Raw genomic sequence first — 19814 nt, forward strand, 5'->3', positions numbered from 1 at the left:
CCATAAGCAATAAACTTCTCATCCTTTAATTATCCTATTCTGTATATTTTATAATTTTGTCTATGTATTTATAATTATAATAAAAAATGTGATGCAAATCAAATCAAGGCGCGCACAACAAGCGTGTAAAAGGAGATTTTTAACCGATAACTCGATGAAAAATAAAGAGCACCATATAATAGTCTTTAATTTCTTTATATAAAAAATTCTTAGTCTGCTGGGTACCAGTAACTCTCCATGCAGCAAAGCGCAAAGGACTAAACACTAGTTCAATTTTATTCTCGTACTCAGATCCTACTCATTACACTGAAAATCGTAGGATTTGGCTAATGATTAGGGTCCGAGTGCGAAATTGATTTTGATTGGAGCACGTTTTGTGTAGCGTGGACGCATAGCATCGTGACATTTAAATGGATTCCAAAATTTAAAGCTGTGATTGGACGATGCATGTTTTTTGTGCTTTATGACTGGTTCAGATGGGAAGCCCAAGCCATTAAAAAGTCACCGTATAATACGAACTTAAATGGCTTCCCTGAATAATGTGGTTTGTTTCTGATTGGTTCAGAGAGGAAGCCATTTAAGAGTCAACGTACCGCATCTCTCATTTTTCCTGTTTGCCGCAAACGAAGAACATTTTTTGATACCAATAACGTTAAAATGAAATTAATCATAATATATTATGAAAGTTTGATATGATTCCAAGTGGAAAATGCTAACCAACTTGTTGCATGAACTTTTAAATTGTGACGTATTTCCAGTTCCAATCACACAAAAAATCGCTAAAATCTTGCCACAACTTATTCCCAGGATTTATTCTCTACCTTTATTGATTAGATATATGAACAGAAAGTCCTACTTTGAAGAAAAAACGCCGAAAAATGTCTGTAGAAGTAATTATTAATTTGGACCCGAAAGTGTTTTTTCGTTCGAATTTCTATAACATGTTGACGTGATTTGCATAGATCACTTCCGCTTCCGGGCTTACTCGAGCATTTGAAATACGATTATTTTATCTCCGTTTGATTGACTAGTAGCATAAATATTATTTAGATGCAGTTGAATTCAGGGGAAAGAATCCAACAAATTTCCTCCAGCTTTCCATGGTATTAATTATTTCGTGGTCTTATTTACCACGATTTTTGTCATCTGACCGTCAAAATGTTTTGGACTCACCAGGCGTAGCCGAGGTGGTTTTTTACTACAAAAAAGAAAAAAAGAAAAATGGGGTTCCAAGCGCGTGCGTGATTTGCTGACGTAATTTATCGGTATGTCCTCCTATTTCCCCGGCTCTAGACCAATCAGAAAGCGAGAAAATTCACAATTGTGATGAAATTCGAAATCTAGTGAACGTATGACGAAACTGGAACCGGAAATACGTCACAAGTTGTAATAAAATTTGAATAATTTGAAAAGAGACTTTTGAGCTTGAAATGCAAGCATTATTTTCTAGACTTTTCTAACCTAGAATGTGTTTGTTTTTCGTATATTTGATTTCTACTGGATAGAAATGAACTTTAAGATTTGTTTTAGTAGCTTTTCATTTTAAGTCTTTTCAACCGGAAATACGTCACAGGACGTCGAATGAGCAGAACTGAACACTTTTTGGGATCCCTGTGTGTTTATGGAGGGAAAGGCTCTCCCCTGAGGCTCTCCCTAAAATATAGTTATTGTGATTATAGTATTTCACCGATGGGATCCCTGTGTCGCACGAGGTTTTTTGTTATATTCTACTTTGAAGTGAAAGGCTTCAGACGCTCTAGTTTGAGCTCCAAGCTTATTCGTTGTTCCATAGCCTGAAATGATAATGAAAACAGAACTAGATGAAATATGAAAAATATATATAATAAAATAGTGAGCTTTGAGAGAAATATCGAAATAACCCTCATTCAAGTCTACGAGAAAAGAGCAAAGTTAAGCGAATAAGAAGAGATAGCAAAAAGAGTCCAAGATTGGGAAAAAACGTAAACAAAGGTAACTTCCGTAAATCAGGGAAAGAGATCTCTTAATTTTACTACCGTAATTGAATGAATTCAGCTTTTCGGCGCCAGCCGTCACGTGGTATAAATTGTGTTGGATTGTGTTACGGTCACCAAGAAGTTCGGACATTGTTCTCGGATTTCCGTACAAATGAACTGACTTTAAATGAACTATTTACTTGGTTTGTTTAATTAGTTCTCTAAATACAAGTAAAATATCATTTTTCTAACTTGATTGAAGCTTTTCTTACTGCTGTTAAGAGAGCTAACTAAAGAAGTCTGTATATAAATTTTCTCTTTAAAGTCAGTGAATTTGTATGGGAATCCGAGAACGATGTCCGACCTTTTTGGTGACCCAAACACAATCCAACACGGTGTTTACGACGTGACGGCTATCGCCGAATTCAATAAAACATTGATACTTTTGTTTGGTTCTCACCTCTTTACATTCTTGTTGTAGCTCGCTATTTAGTCTTGACAATAAATGGTTTTTATCCTTTAAGTCACGTATATTATTTTGCAGCTTTCCTTTTTTGGTAAGCGGTCTGCATAAGAAAAAGTTGATATTGGATTCAAAATTCTGGGAGTTCGAGCGCAATTATCACTTTGTTCTCGCGCGTAATCAATTTGTCCCCGCGCACAATGACTTTGTTCACGTGTCCAATTACGTTCACGTTTTTTTTAGCACCGTCGCTTTGTTCTCACAATCATTTTGTACACGTGCACGATCACTTTGGTCACGTGTACGATCACTTTGTACTCGTGCACAATCAATTTGGTTACGTGCACAATCAATTTGGTCACGTGCACAATCACTTTGTACTCGTGTACGATCAATTTGGTCACGTGCACAATCGCTTTGTACTCGTGAACAATCACTTTGTACACGTGCACGATCACTTTGGTCACGTGTACAATCACTTTGTACTCGTAAACAATCACTTTGTACACGTGCACAATCACTTTGTACTCGTGAACAATCACTTTGTACACGTGCACGATCACTTTGGTCACGTGTACAATCACTTTGTACTCGTGTACAATCAATTTAATCACGTGCACAATCACTTTGTACTCGTAAACAATCACTTTGTACACGTGCACAATGACTTTGTACACGTGCACGATCACTTTGGTCACGTGTACAATCACTTTGTACTCGTGTACAATCACTTTCTTCACGTGTACAATCACTTCTTGCACGTGCACAATCACTTTGTACACGTGCACAATGACTTTGTACGCGTGCGTAATTACTTTACTAGCGTCCAAAATTACTTTGTCAAATCAACTGGACTTACTTGACAATAACTTTGGGGGGCTCTGTTTTAAGTTTTCTCTCCTCGGAGCCTTCTTTCTTCGGTGTTCTATCAGGAAGCTTTAATAGTTTTACAGGAGGCGATCCAGGCGGCTTCTACAAACATGATGTTTACATTTCACTTATTTCAAATGATTTTTGAAACACAGCTTGATAGTTAATGATTAGTGAAGGGAAAATGTTTAGGGCAGCTAAAGAGCTAGAGAAACAGAAGGAAGAAACGAAGGAACGAAAAAAAACAAGAAAAAAAACCCCGAATGATGGAACGAAAGAACAAAAGTAAAAAGAAACACAGAAAGAAACGAAAGAAGGATTAAGAAAGGAAGGAATAAAGGAACAGGGAGGGAAAGAAGAAGGACGGACGGATAAAAGAATGAAAGAAAGGAAAGAGAAAGGAAAGAGATGAACAAACGAGGAAGGAAAAGGAAAGAAAAGCAAAAAAATAAGAAAACATTTTGCACCAACCAGCTTAGGTACAGGTCTAGGTAGAGCTTCCTGTACTTTAGCAGGACCGTTATTTGTTCTTGTCACAACTGAAATAAAGAAAATAAACTTGATGTTAGAAAAAAGCGTTGGGTGATTTTAAAAAATTGATAAAGAATATAGTGATAAACATGCCTTCATTGTTGTTGGGTTTTGTGGCCTTTGGCAAATAATCCTGGAAAAAATTAGAAAGTATAAACAGCAGCGACAACGCAGCAGCAGCAACGAAAACTACAACACTAGGAGAAACAACGACAGAAACACCAACAACAGCAGCAAAATCAACAACATCACCAGGAGGAACAAACAAGAGCAATAGCATGCAATAGCCCTGCAATGTACTGCAATGCTATCTCGACCAAGGTTTTTCCTCAAGCTCTGAATGGCTAATTGCTGGGTTGACGTGATTTCCTATCCCGTGGGGAATGTTCACGAGCGGCATCTCAAGTTTTTACTAGAATTCTTTCTTAATGACAGCACATGGTGGCCAGTGTTTGATCACCATTTGAAGCAGATATGAGATTCTTAGGCTTTAAGGCTTTTATCAGGTGATTGAAACCCAGCAATTGATGGGTTGCAAGCATTCCCAAGAGAGTCAAAAAACAAAAACATTTTGGTGCCGTTAACAATGGATGCTAATAAGAAATCTTTTGTTAAATGCCACCAACCTCCCCCGAGATACGGCGTAACGTTCAATCGAATAATACAGACCTGGCATTGATCAAGAGAAAGCGAGCGCCTATGAGTACGTCCACCAGTCGGTACATTCATCTGGGTCTCATCAACAGTACTCTGTGCTTTGACCAATGTTTCAAAGTTACTGAAATCTGCAAAATTCTCTTCCTTGGCGACATCTTCTTTGGACTTTTTGATTTCTCCATCTTCTTCTTCATTCTTTGGCTCCGGGGTCTTGGAAGATATGGCTATATCGCTATTCTGACTATGCTATGAATGATAAAATAATAATAATAATAAGAGTAACAACAACAACGATAATAATAATAATAATAATAATAATAATAATAATAATAATAATAATAATATCTTTATTTATTCTGATTTTAAAAAACCGATCAGCTGGACACGATAGAATGGCTGGTATAAACCGGTGATCAACAATATAAAATCTATGAAAATCTAAATTAAAATCTATATTTAAATCTGCGATTAAGAACCTAAAAGTATAAATGTAAGAAAGGAGAAAATGAAGTATAACACATACATCATCTGGAAAATATGTCCCCTAAGACAGCCCCACAATGCATTGCAATGTTAACTCGACCCAGTTTTCCCTCAACCTCGGAATGGCTAATACAAGGGCATAGTAGCATTGAAAGCAATCTATTTTACCTGGCTAGAATGACTTGAGCTAGGAGATCCAATCGTATTGGCTGAAACAAGAAGACAAGACTTATAAGCTTAAACCAATAAACATCGATTCACAAGAAAGTCAAATTGGGGTTCCTGTGGATCATCAGTATCAACCAATGAAATTCAAGAATTCTGATTCTGATAAATATGCGTCAGGCATTGAATCTTTGCATTTTCATTTTCAACAGTGTACTTCTCGTGGTACACCATGCAATATCTCAATTGTCATCTGTATTTTCTTTATATACGCACTCGCCTAAACGCTCATGTTTATACTAGAAAATGTGTGGTATATTCCATGGTATACCATTCTAAAGCATTCTATAACTGGTATATATAACAAAAACGTTGATCTCACCTCTACTCTCTTTTCCTTTCGAAGCAAACAGTTTATTCAGATCCAATGAAGATGACCTGGAATGACCTTTTTTGTTCCTAGGGGGTGGTGGTGGGGGTGGTTCCTTCTTGCCGTCAGACCCAATACTACTATTAGTGGGTGTTGAACCAGCACTACTATCATTTGGTGACAGCGGCTTCACGTCATTTAAATCACCAGCAGACCTTGGTCTCTCGTTACTTTTCTTGCTTAATCTCCGAGTGACTTGGGCAGAATCTGGGAACACTGGTTTGGGTACTTGAGATCCTTGTAGGGGTGATGAGGGTGGGGTGCGAGGAGACTCTGAGGTACTGTCTTCAGGGACAGCCGGCATTGGCCCTGGCATGGCCTGACCGGGTGACAATGGTCTTGATTCTTCTTCTGCTTCTTCAGAGTCTTCATCTGTATCCTCATCAGACTCTCCAGAATAGGAATCTTTTCTGTCGGGCTTTGACTGTGTCCAGCCACCAAACTTTCCAGACGGAGGTGGCAGAAGCTGTCCAGGTTGAGCATCCAGTAAGCTGAACTTAGCTACTGCTCTCGGCCTCTCAATACTGACTGTAGGCCCAGGACCAGGACTGAGTGTGCCATCAGCATTAGGCTTGGAGACATTAGAGGACGGCATTGAGGTTTTACGAGACACTTCTGATGGTTGGTCCTCGTTGATTGATGGGTCTGACAGTGAGCGAGGTCTAACATCATCGGTATCTTCTTTAGAGTCTCTGTAAGTTATTGGTTTACTAACAGAATGATCCTACGAGAAGAATGAGTACATCCAATGATTATTTCAACCCTGCCATGATATTGGTTCCTAGTATTAATAATAATAAAAAATGAAACTACAGCTGTATTGCCCTATTTCACTATGACGTCACATCAAAACAATCTATTGTTTAAACGCAAAGGATCATGATCGTCGGAGGGGATCAAATCGACGCAGATTCACCGAAAATTGTTCTAAAACCCGTATCAATCCACGAAGCAAAATAGAATAGCCAGAAAACTCTCAGAATATTTTTTTAGTACATATTAACACATATTACATCTGAAAACCAGGCCATTTTAGATTAAACTGTTTCGCAAGGAGCAAATTTTGTTGAATTTTCTATTGGATTTGGCGATTCTATCCCCCACATAAACAAGCAGTGACGTCATAGCGAAATAGGGCAATTGGCATCGCTTTTTTTTTATTTCACTCACTCACTGACCTAATTTTTTTCAACTCACTTCTCGGTTTTCGGAAATCAGATGAAACACTCTTTGATGTGTTAGATATATTACTTATAGTGTATACCAGACCAACAGATATTACACACAGACGTATAGAACAATGGTATGAATGGACTTACGAAAGAGATGTGATTGAGAATCTTTGATCTATCAGAGTAAGATGATGGTCTAAATCGTGCCCATGGCTTTGAAACCTTGAGAAAAGTGCAGTACACAGTGCAGTTGAGTGCAAACAATCATGCAGTTATCTTAGCAATAGTGTAGTTATATTTAATCATGCATTTAAACATCATGTAGTTAAGATACTGGTGAGGATTTACAGTTATAAAGATATGGTGATGATGCTGATGATGGTGTTGGTGGTGTTGGTGATGATAGTGATGATGATGATGATGCTGATGATATTCATGATGATGATGTTGGTGTTGTTGTTGGTGGTGTTGGTGTTGATGATGATGCTGATGATGATGTTGGTGGTGGTGGTGTTGGTGATGATAGTGATGATGATGATGTTGATGATATTCATGATGATGATGTTGGTGTTGTTGTTGTTGGTGGTGGTGTTGGTGTTGATGATGATGATGATGCTGATGATATTGATGATACTGATGATGTTGGTGTTGTTGGTGGTGGTGGTAACGATGAGGGTAATGGTTGGTGTTGATGATGATTATGATGATGGTGGTGGTAACGATGAGGGTGATGGTTGGTGTTGATGGTGATTATGATGATGTTGGTGGTGATGATGCTGATGCTGATGATGTTGGTGGTGTTGGTAACGATGAGGGTAATGGTGGGTGTTGATGATGATGATTATGATGATGGTGGTGACGTGATGAGGGTTGGTGTTGATGATGGTAGTGGTTTGTGATGATGTTGGTGGTAGTGGTGGTAATAATAATGAGGGTTGGTGATGCTGCTGCTGCTGATGATAACAGAGAATGGTTTCAGCAGTGTCAGATTGTGCTCAAATGAAGATGATTTTGTTGATAAGAGAAGACATCAAAGATGGTGAAAGTGATGATGATGATGGTGGCAATGATATAGTATAATGATGATAATAATGATGATGGTGGTGGTGATGATGAGGATGATGATGGTGGCAATGATATAGTATATAACAAATGATGATAATAATGATAATAATAATGATGATGATAAAAGTGATGATGATGATGATGGTGGTGATGAAATAGTATAATGATGATAATAATAATGATGATGATAATGATGGTGGTGATGATGATGATGGTGATAGTGGTGATGATAATGATGATGATGGTGATGATGATGATAATGGTGATAATGATGATGATGAGGAGGAGGATAATGATGATGATAATGATGATAATAACGATGATGATGATGTTATTATCTCCTACCTCATGTACTGTATCCATATTATCTTGTCGAACATTTTCTGGTAATGGTGTAGTTCTATCACTAGACAAATCATCTTCATGGAAAAACAAAAAAATAATAAAGAAATAAAAAACATTCATTCTAATCTTTGTCAATTACAGTGCACCTAACCCCCTGATACAATACTTTCAGTATTGATTCTACATAAAGTGAATAGTTGAATGGTGAAATATTTCTTCATTTTCAAAATGTTGTGACTTTAAGTCATAAGAGTTTATAATTTCAGTATATTATTGACTGCGACGTCACCCCAGGCTTTTGACAGTAATTATTATTGTTTTTAAAACTTCACTAGCCATCATACGTTTATTTCACGACATACCATTAGCTGTTTCCTGGCATCTGTGATATAAAAGTACATCTGGTAATGTTGATGGTAATTCTAATCCATGTCTTATGGCCACCACGAGGTGCATGGCTATGCAGAATTCATTTAGGTCTAGAGCATTATCTTTATTGATGTCCGATAGGTGCCTGTTATGGTAAAGAACACATTAATGAGGGACTGTTCATTAATTAACAGGATGGGAGGGGTGGGTAGGGGTAAGAAAATAGAAAAAAATACATCCCCCAACCCCCAATTAGTACTACCCATTCAGGTGTGGAGAAAAAAACTGGGTGCAGTTGGCTGGTCAAGTTGGCAAGGCAGTAAATTGTGGGGCTATTTTGGGGACATTATTATTTTCAAGACATCTTTATTGTCCTGTAAAACAGTCCCAAAATGCATTGCAATGCGAACTCAACCCAGTTTTTGCCTCAACCTTGGAATGGCTAATTTCCAATTTTTTGGGGGGACATATTTCCCCCCAAATATTTTGAAGTATCCCCTATATACCCTCATTTTCATGGTCACTAAATATACAATATATGATATTCACCTATATCCATATAGGCTTTACAATGGGTCGCATCTGGGTAACCCTTGTTAATGCCCATTCAAATTTGCCTCTCATATTGTATGTAATCACTTAAATACCACAGGTATTGTATACTAAAATAAGTACTGTCTTGCTAGTCTATTTAGAGGAATATAAAGATCTTGTCTTACCAAATCTTTGAAAGGGTTTCTGTAGGCAGATTGGATTTTAAAAAGAAATCTCTTGCCTTTGGACCTGCATCAAAAATCAAGAAAATGAAAGTAAAAAAACCTGATTATTTGAAGAGCAATGGAATACTGTACTTTGAGGATATGGTGGCCATCTTGAATCACTAGACATCATAAGTTGCCCGGGGAACAAAACAAAACAAAGACGATAAAATAATGGCCCCACAATATTTGAGAAATTTTCTCAGTTGTGGAGCTCTCCATTTTTTAAATTCATCTCTTGTCACGGTACATCTCCTCAGCTTCCAACCAATGCATTTGTTTGTTTTCACTAGTCTATGACCTTCAGACCTCTTGCTTTGCTGACATCACACTTACCAATGGCTTAGCCAGTGGGCCAAGGGAGCCCTGCCCCCCCTCCCCCCCACTATGTAGAAACCTAAACACTCTGTAGAAACCTAAACATCTAAGTAGTCACATGATAAGGCCACAAGACTTGGGAGAGCCTATGCAAGCAGTTGATGTAACGTGTTCATAAAAATACAATGAATCATACCTAATACAATAGATAGAATGACAATAGAATACAATAGAATTTCTGAATACATTACATCAACTGAGTGCTATGTAGGTTCTCCCCACTTGACTTACAGATGTTCTGAAAATGAGTTTTGTCCCCCCCCCCCCCCCCCCCTAGGGCAAAATCCTGGCTACGCTCATGGTCATTGACCTAGTCATGATTTGCTTTTATGAAAACGTAGTAACAAGATCATACCTTTAATAACACCGCCGTCATCAGGCTGCAATCTTTTGAATTGTTTAGTGTAGTATTCCTGTTGTTCTAGTTGTATCTTCCAAGGGTTGTCTTCACCTTCTTCCTCGATACTACTGGTGCTTTCTGCGAAGCTTGTCAGAGAAGGAGCTCTGGAAATATTAAACAATAATTATTGAATGAGGTTGAGCATTATATTGTAAATTATCAAGACTGTTATCTGCTGAAGCAGTACACTTATTATTAAGGAATATAAAGAATTGAAAAATATATCTCAACATACTTCAATCTCTGCAGTGACCTTGAGTGAACATGACATAAAAATAGCAAACATATTTCAATCTCTGCAGTAGAGCATTGTGTGAGGAAACTAATAGTGCCTGCGTAGTAGACTATCTCTGCAGTAGCCTTGAGTGAACATGACATGATGAATAAATAATCAGTAGGTGTTTATGCACATAATGCATTTATCATATCCAGTTCACATGGTACATTTATTAGGGATTGCCTGAAGGCTTTCGGTCAATTAGAAGTGAGTAAAATGCATAATAAGTAAGTTATCAGTAAAGCAAGTCAAAGATAAAGCTCTAGAATTATAACTACAGTCATTTATTTATTTACTACAATTTAATGGCAATAAGAAAGTATATATAATAATAATAATAATAATAATAATAATAAATTTGCATCATCATTCAAAATATTTTTTCTGTCATTTTGATTGGCCGAGACACAGTAATGGCAAATTACTATCTACAAATAATATTCTGCTCATGCGCATTACGATGCAAAGCCGCTTTGCTGCAAACAATACTCTGCTCATGCGCAGTAACGATGCATGTGTCAACACGGCTCACTTCCCTGTGACTTGGTATGTTTGATAGACAGCAGTAACGGCAAATTACTACCTACAAATAATATTCTGCTCATGCGCATTATCATGCAAAGCCATTTCACTGCAAACAATACTCTGCTCATGCGCAGTAACGATGCATATGTCAACATGGCTCACTTCCCTGTGACTTGGTATGTTTTATAGACAGCAAAAACGACCAAAGCACAAAAAGAAAAAGCCTGCAAACTGCAAAGTTTCGATAAAAATTTTCTATGTACAGTTAAAACAACTGTAAGTCACTCAAGAATTAAATCAAAATAAACATTTGTTAAACAAGTGAGTAAAAATTCTACAATTCATTTTGATTTCAACATCAGATTACAAACAATAATAAAAATATATTTTCAAGAGATTATTCTGTATGAATATTTGTTAACAGGTCCAACTATCTGACAATATCATGAAGAGAGAATGACCTAAATATTTAGAAATAAACTTAGTTAGAGATCATTCTGTAAGATTATTTATTAACAGTCCAACTATCTGACAATATCATGAAGAAAGATCTACATAAATCTTCAGAAATAAACTTAGTTAAGAGATCATTCAGTAAGATTATTTATTAACAGGTCCAACTCTCTGACAATATCATGAAGAAAGATCTACATAAATATTCAGAAATAAGCTTAGTTTAGTTAACAGAATCTTTGGTTATTCGTTTTCTAACGAAAAATAGTATTAAAAAATATTAGTCTTTAGGAAATATTAGGAAAAATATTTTGAGTATTACTGATAGAAAAAATGTCATTTAACATTTTTATACTGTATAGTATGGAAAGTATATATCAAAAAATCTGAGAAAAGTTCTCATGTTGAATGAGACATAATGGTATTCTTTTAAAAGTCGAAGCGTCTGATTTACCCATGCAAATCGTACAACTTATAAACCCAGCTTGAATATGTTGCAGAGTTGTAATTAAAACTATTTAAAAAAAAAAAGTTAGCATAAGATTATGTTCTCACATTGAACGAGGCATGATACATTCTATTCCAACAGTTTCATCCGGATGGTGTTGTAAAGATTTACAAATGTCCATTGATTGTGCCAAAAAATAATATCCAGCTTGAATGGATTCACACTTAATTCTGAAACTACATGACAAATCTTATGAATGAACCTTAAGAAATCCTGAAGAATACAATCCTTGTTCTCCATCCAGCAGGTCTAGAAATCTAGGATACTATTTTTTGAAGAGCTGATGGTTGTTGAATACAGTGAATCATATGGTAATTTTACTCCAGAAAAACAAAGAACATTCTATGGTTCTCTTATTGTCTTTGTACTAAAAACAATTATACTGACCAATGACAGGTATCAAAATATTAACATAACAAGTAATAAATAATTCATGTGTAACGCAATATTTTTCTTTTTGTACAGAGAATTTAAAAATTAATCTTTTTCTGACTATTCTTTAGCTGATATGTGCAAAGGAAAAATAAAAACTATATATATAAAATTTTGTGAATCATATACTCAGTGTAACTTTTGAATGACTACATATTTTTGAAGCAAAATGACACCCAGACGATTAGATTTATAATTTTCGGTACAGTACAAGTATGTTTTAAACTTACTTAATATTCTTATATTTTATTGAACAATTATGAAATGTTTTCTAAGCTTATCTAAGTCAAGCATGGCTAAATCATACATCAAACCTAGAAACAACTTATGGTTAATATCCTTGAATCAAGTTAGAAACTTAACAAACTCCACTCACGTACTGGTAATATTTCCAAGTTAAGTTTCAGTTTCAGTTTAAGTTTATTTCATAAAATTTAATACAATATATGATAGAATACATGAACCCGCAAATAGCACAGCTAGTCAGGGCAGGCTCATCTTTACAAAGCAAAAACATTACATTATGTTAAAGTACAATAAATTAATAGAGAAAAAGCTATCATATGACGTGGATATACATGAAAAAAATGACAAATTACAATAATTAACAAATATTCATAACAGAATAACGAATACAGTAAGAGAGTTCTACGTTAAATTCTTCCAAAAATTGTTGTTGAAGGAGATAAGAGGTCACTTTACTACTCCCAGACAAACATTGGTTCCTTTAAAGTGTGACCAATATAACCAGGGCAACCTAAACAGCCAGAACCAATAGCACAGTGCAGTCATGACGTCATAAAAACGAAGACAAAGGCGAAATTCGGACAAACAAACTTACAAGTTTACTTTCAGCAGATAATTTTCACAGCTGATCGCACTTGATCTTAGCTTACATGGGTTATTATTGTATCTTTAAGTAAAAATAATAAAATCGGTTCGTATAATCCTCGTAGCGGTTAAACAGAATGCTATGTTTGTCCGAATCTTTAAGCTATTTTTAGAATCAGTGCGCTGTTATTGAATTGTAAAATGAAAACAGTACATTCCAACTTTTGGTAGTTGTGCCAAGCAGAGACCAGGAGAAACAAATTGCCGCTAAAGATATCTTTTTATTCCCACAAGAAAATGAAGGCTATCTAGTCATTTCAAATAACGTCAGCCGGTCAAATAACCATTCTCCTGCAGTCTATGTTTTGATTAGCTGGACAACCCAAAGTTATAATAATAATATTGTTTTCATTCTAGATTTCAAGTGGTTCTCTTGTCTAAGTTGCCCTGGTTACAGAAGTTGAGCTGTAAGACCTGTACAAACCAAGCAGAATGTATTTGTATATGTGTGTATTTGTAAGTGAAATCTGCTTTAAATAGTAGTTATAATGCAGCTTACCTCAAAAGACCTTCCCCCTCCTCGCCAGCCAGCTCTGGTGAACTACTGCGCTCAATTTCTTCATCACTTGAGCTGTTGTCAGGACTTTCTTTCCATGTTATTTCTTTTCTATTGGTTAATTGAGCTTTGGTTTCAAATGGAGGGCTGCCGTCAAATGCCGCCCAGTTTCCTTCTCTTTGTTGATCCTGTGCTGGGACCATTCCTGGGCGCCAGTTGGGATCAGCAGTACCAGGTGGTTGTCCTGCCCAATTTCCTGGAAAAACCAATGTAAAAGGGTATTTACTACTTCACGAGTGCATGTATTCAGACTGCTTTATCAGTCTTTCCACTTTCCTGGAAAAATAAAATTCTCAGAATTTTCAATAATCAAATTCCATTTCCCCCCATATTTTTACTCCAAAGGTAACCCAAGCCACAAAAGGGGCTTTCTGCTGGCCACTTTTGGCCGCTCTAGTAGTGAAAGGAAGGCATTGCCAAGTGTGATAAGTTCCACAGAGGAAGAATGGGAAAATCCGAGGGAGATGCTGAGTCCAAGAATCAAACCCAAGACCCAGAGGTGAGATGCGAGTGCACAACTGTACACCACCCTCAACTCCCAAACAGTAGGCAGCCAATCAACACACGTTATTTCTAATAAATAATTATGGATATTATGTAATAATAATAATGGGATTAACAGTGGATTCCACAGAGGGGCTCTTCTTCCACTGGATTCCATAACTGGAATTTAGAAATTGATTTTTGCGAAGAGAGGAAAGCAGGACAGAGAACCTGGAAAACCCTCGAAGCACAGGAGAGAACCAACAAACAACTCAACTCACATACAATACCGAGCTCGTCGGGACTCAAACCCAGGTCGCATTGGTGAGAGGTGAGTGCTTTCACCGCTATGCCACCCATGCTTCCCCTTCCATTGATCTCACCTTCGGGATGTTGTGGCCAGGTTCCCTCATGTTGTATCTGTCCCTGATTGGTAGGGCTCTGAGGAGCAGTAGGTGTCCAGACATTACCCTGGTCATCAGCAACCATTCCAGGATGTACGGCAATAGGATGTGTTTGGTATGGAACTACTTGTCCAGGCACTTGATTGGGACCCCTTGCCACCCCATGGGGGTACTGTACTACAGAGTAATACCCTTGCTGTGGGGGTTGGGGATGGTACTGAACTTGTTGCACTTGGGGTGTAAATTGGACCTGGGGGTGGGGTTGCTGGGGGGACTGTATTTGCTGGAATGGTTGTTGCAAAATTTGAACATGCTGTGTGCTAGGCGGGGGTAGAATTCTTTGAGGTGCGGCCTGCTGCTGCCAGTGTCCTGCAGCAACTTGCTGGTTATGTATTTGTTGTACTCCTGGTATCTGTTGTACCCCGACCTGTCCTGGCACACCTTGTTTTTGTTGTACTCCAGGTATCTGTTGCACACCAACCTGTCCTTGGACGCCTTGCACAGCATATGCTTGCGCATTAGGTGAGATCTGTGATACAGCGACATTGTAATTCTGTTGTGCTACATGATGTCGGTGACTTTGATGAGACTGAGGGGGTGGTTGTAATGGTGGGGGGATGACTGCCGAGGGTTGAGTATGTACTGGTGATGTTACCATTTCTGCACTTGGATTAACTGCAGCGGTACTGATGGCAGTATTTTGCTTTGTTGACATGACGTCATTGTAATATCCTTCACTTCTTTCCACCCCTCCTTTCTTGTGAGATTTCTTCTTCTTTTCTACTATAAAAACGAAAATGAAAGAACAAGTCAGTGACAAAAGCTACAAAGATAAAATAGGAACATAATGATGTTTCCAGTGGAAAGAAAATCAGTGAGCCCTGGGGGTTTCAGGTTCGATTAATATATTAGAAAATAATGTTATATTATAAATAAGAATTTATTCCTGATTTTGACATCACGTGAGCAGAATTTGTTAAGAAAATCAGAGAGCCCTGGGGGTTTCAGGTTCGATTAATATATTAGAAATTAATATTATATTAGAAATAAGAATTTATTCTTGTTTTTGATATCATGTGAGCAGAATTTGTTAAGAAAATCAGAGAGCCCTGAGGGTTTCAGGTTTGATTAATATATTAGAAATTAATATTATATTATAAATAAGAATTTATTCCTGATTTTGACATCACGTAAGCAGAATTTGTTAAGATTTCCCTTTTCATTCAATTGCATTCCTCCAGGTTCTACAGTTTTACTCCCTCTGCAAAAACTCTTTGAGGAGGCACATGGTTGAATGGTCATAGCGTCAGTCTCACAATCCAGTGGTGCAGCAGGTTTGAGTCCCGCTGTGGCCACTAGCTGAGACTGTATTTGACCTGATTCCTGATTAGTTCAGATTCAGTTTCTCAACCATGCTTGTAAATAGCTAACTAGTGTGCATCCATGCCAGTTGGGATTCTTAAAATAAACACTTTATGTTTCTTTATAGTTGTAGATACACGACCACATCAGCAATGCTTTAATTTATTATTGTGTTTAAGTAAAAGCCATTATTATTATTATTATTATCATTATTATTATTATTATCATTATTATTTTTTAAGTAATTTGTACATATATTTGTTATTTTATATTCATAATCTCTTTTTTATTGTTTTATTATTAATATCATTGCTGTTATTTGAAAGTATTTTTGAATAAATTATTACTATTACTTATCATTATTAACATTATTTGATAAATTTAAAAGATTTTTGTTTCTGTTTTACCTCCTTCTTTCTCTTTCTCTCTTTTCTTCTTGTCTCCACCTGATCCCTCCACTTCATCATCTATTTCTTCCTTTAATAGTGTACTGTGTTTTCTTGACATTATGCCTTATAAATAAAAAACAATTAAGTTCATAACACAATTGACATCTCTTTAAACTCCAGTGCATGTGCCATTAGCTTTGAATCTAGGATTTGCTTGTTTTCTTATTCTGATTATTCTGAAAATATCATCATTTCTTTGAGTTTTCTTTTGACTACCTTGACTACCCACAACTCCACTATTACCCCTCCTCCCCCTGACTACCCATAACTCCACCATTAATGACCACCCCTTCCCCACACTACACTGACTACCAACAACTCCACTATTACCCCCCCCCTGACTCCCCCGACTCCTCATAACTGCACCATTAATGACCACCCCTCCCCTGACACTACCTTGATTACCAACAACTCCACTATTACCCCTCTCCCTCCCCTCCCCCCAATACTATCTATTATTCCAGCATTGACCATTCCTCCTCACCCCACACTAATCCCACATTGCCTTCAGCTGCAATAAATGGAATCTAAAAAGGGAAATTAACAATCTGGTTTCTTAAAATTTATTAAGATTTTATCCAATGAAATGTTTTAGTTAATTTGATATTATGACAGTCTGACTGGTTCCTTAACTTATCTTAGTGCAATAATAGAAAGTAAAAACTAATGGAAGTGTGTGCAAAGTTCTACTCAATCATACTTTGCCCTGAGGGTAGAGAGCTTGATACTGATCAATGCTTTTAAACCATATGATTAATATCCACAGGAATGTATGTATACTCTGTTGTGGGAAGAATCCACCTCCTCACTCGTTTTCCATTTCAGACCAAATTAGCCAAATTTTAATTAAATAAAATAATACTCAAGGGAATGATGCATGGTCTGAGATGTCATTCCCTTAATAATGAAAAGATTCTTCAAGCTATATTTATATGATGTGGACTTCCTCTCATGTATTGCGGGTAAATAAAAATAATAATACTCAAGGGAATGATACATGGTCTGAAATAACTTTCCCTTGATAATGAAAAGATTCTTCAAGATTATATATATTATATAATGTGAACTTCTTCTCGTGTATTGCGGGTAAATAAAAATAATAATACTCAAGGGAATGATACATGGTCTGAAATAACATTCCTTGATAATTTAAGATTATTCAAGCTAAAGTATATTATATAATTATGTTTGTTCTTATGCATTGATGGCAAATGACAAATGGTAAGAAATATGAGAACAGTTGCTTATTCTAATATACATGTAGCTGTAAAAATACTGTCACAAATATAATTATTATTATCGAGATGTTTTATTTAAATATATGCTTATTCTAATATACATGTAGCTGTAAAAATACCGTCACAAATATGATTATTGAGATTTTCTATTTAAATATATAAACTGGATTTACTCCAAGTATTTCACAATAAAAACGTTTTTGTTCAAGATAGCCTATGGCTTCCTAAACAGAATAAATTCACGATAAAAGTACTTATAGGAAATCCATAATATTAACCGATCCATGGCACAATATATATAAGGTATCAAACTAAAGAAAATTCATGTTTCGTAGATCCTACTGTACCATTTGTACCTCATATGAACAAAAGCATATCTATAGATCGTACATGAAATATAATAATGCCACTATTAAAGATGCGATTTGTGTTTCTTCAAGAATATTTTTCTCAGAAATTTTTTTTTGAGCTTGAAGAAACGCCATTTGCATCTTTCATAATTATTACCCAAGAAGCAAATATACTTTTAAAAAAATTGCTTCACAGACATTTTAAAATCATAGCCTATAATTTACCCAACAGAATAATTTATTCCAACAAAAAAAATATCAAAAGAATCGGTCAGGAAGGATTTTGATTAAATTGAGTTGCAAATAAGGTCCACATTAGAAGTTAATTTTCACACTTTCAATTTCAATTTTAAATTCATTAGTAATTCCAGACGACCAAATTCAGGGAAAAAATTGGAACTGATGTTAATCTAAGAAGAGTAAATAAATCAAGTTACTTGAAGATTCGTATACTGTTGGTTTGAAATCCCATGAAAAAAGAATGTGCTTTAAAAGAGATTTAACATCACGACAATGATCAGAATTATTTCTAATTATAAGTTTTGGTTATTATGTAAAAACCGTGAACAAAAACAATCTTTTACGATCAGCTCTCATAACGTTTTCATTTCTCTACGTACTTTTCGTTTTATTTTGTTTGATTACAATACATGATAAGATTTTCTCAAGGATTCAGAGCAAGTATTTTATAAGTAAATGTTAGAAAATGCTTAAGATAATTACTTTGGAATAACATAAGTCAAAATAAATAAAACAAAAAATAAAATAACCATGCTTAAAGAAAAAGTGATGACAGGAAAGGAAGTCTTTTTTAAATGTCTTCCAAATAATGTAGTTTAGTAGTAAAATTTTGGCTGTCTATCTGCGAGGTAAAGACCAAAAAGGCCTTTTATAGGAGTGGAAATTAAAAGGAGGAAGTTTGAGAGGATGGAGGATAAAAGTCACACTGAAAAAAGCGTAGGTGTTTTTGAGTTTAAAAAATCCCCTCAGCAGAAAGTGCAACTTGAAGCATAACTCACTGCATCTCCTACGCTAGCTCAAACTCACTCCTAAAAGTCTAGAATTTCAAGCTGTATTCCTTACCTTTAACAGAACAAAAGGGATATCTTTAGAGTCTTTTTCGGTCGAAAAGAATTCCCCGAAAACCCAAAATGACCAGCTCTTCTCGAGCCAAGTTGTGGTCAGAGCTGACTTCAAGCTTCAGTCAGTTATTCTCACTCGCTAAAATCTTGAAATTACAAACAAAACGCGGTGTAATTTGTACCATTTCAAAGTTCAATATCCTACGAGAGGTGCTTGGAGATTTTCATCCTGGTTTTCCTGCATTTTGGAGGTAAATTTTACGATTTTTGGTGCACGTAGCTCCCATCTTGGCTCAACCAGGCAGCCATGTTGATGGTATAGTCACGTGGTCTTATCATCATGAACATCGATCTCACTGCCCGCATTTCCGTACAGAGGACTCGGCCGAATAAACCCCCCGGAACCGGAAACGCTCCGAATATTTGAGGAAAATATTAAAAACTAAGAATAGATGATTGTCATTTAAGAGAGATCTTTTACTTTAATTAATTCAAAGTAAGTCGGACAAAAAATCCAAACTTTTACCAGATGTTTCTTGCTGTCCTTCCAATAATAGTACACAAGAGTAAAAATAGGCAGTTTATGTAATTCAATATAGACTGCAAGCAGACTCGGTAAAAACCAGTGTTTCAGGATTGCTGTGGACTCTCATAGAGATTAGAGCCAAGTAAGCAGGGGGGAAAGGAGGAAAAGTAGGGACTGCCGACAACACTCTAAGAACTGAGTCCCAAGAGGAGTTGTTTTTGGGGACAAAGCAATGGA

The 19814-nt window shown here is 36.3% G+C and overlaps 1 protein-coding gene across 2 annotated transcripts; it reads right to left on the reverse strand.

Moving 5' to 3' along the window:
* Positions 1–10: 10 nt before the first annotated feature.
* Positions 11–19377, reverse strand: LOC116304253 (uncharacterized). 2 transcript variants are annotated; one of them, XM_031713962.2, is made up of 17 exons: positions 19053–19377; positions 16340–16444; positions 14550–15353; positions 13627–13879; positions 9997–10145; positions 9225–9288; positions 8499–8650; positions 8137–8210; positions 6874–6948; positions 5507–6278; positions 5128–5168; positions 4489–4722; positions 3913–3952; positions 3760–3827; positions 3278–3390; positions 2416–2521; positions 11–1793 (listed from the first exon to the last, which is right to left on the reverse strand). In XM_031713962.2, exons 2-17 carry the CDS (start codon positions 16437–16439, stop codon positions 1728–1730), a joined length of 3111 nt encoding a protein of 1036 aa, XP_031569822.2. In that variant the 5' UTR covers positions 16440–16444; positions 19053–19377; the 3' UTR covers positions 11–1727. The 2 variants fall into 2 exon arrangements, with proteins under 2 accessions (XP_031569822.2, XP_031569823.2); XM_031713963.2 differs by lacking the exon at positions 6874–6948.
* Positions 19378–19814: the final 437 nt, after the last annotated feature.

Source organism: Actinia tenebrosa, unplaced genomic scaffold (assembly GCF_029948245.1).
Source record: "Actinia tenebrosa isolate PJP-AT-01 unplaced genomic scaffold, QUT_ActTen_1.0 PGA_scaffold1__47_contigs__length_23844297, whole genome shotgun sequence".
Classification (NCBI taxonomy): domain Eukaryota; kingdom Metazoa; phylum Cnidaria; class Anthozoa; order Actiniaria; family Actiniidae; genus Actinia; species Actinia tenebrosa.

Bases quoted from the DNA above. Each gene is read 5' to 3' on its own strand.
- LOC116304253 (XM_031713962.2), bottom strand. From the start codon at position 16,439: ATGTCAAGAAAACACAGTACACTATTAAAGGAAGAAATAGATGATGAA. The intron at 15,354-16,339 runs GTAAAACAGAAA...TCGTTTTTATAG, and splicing joins AGAGAAAGAGAAAGAAGGAG to TAGAAAAGAAGAAGAAATCT. The intron at 8,211-8,498 runs GTATGTCGTGAA...TTTTCCATGAAG, and splicing joins ATGCCAGGAAACAGCTAATG to ATGATTTGTCTAGTGATAGA.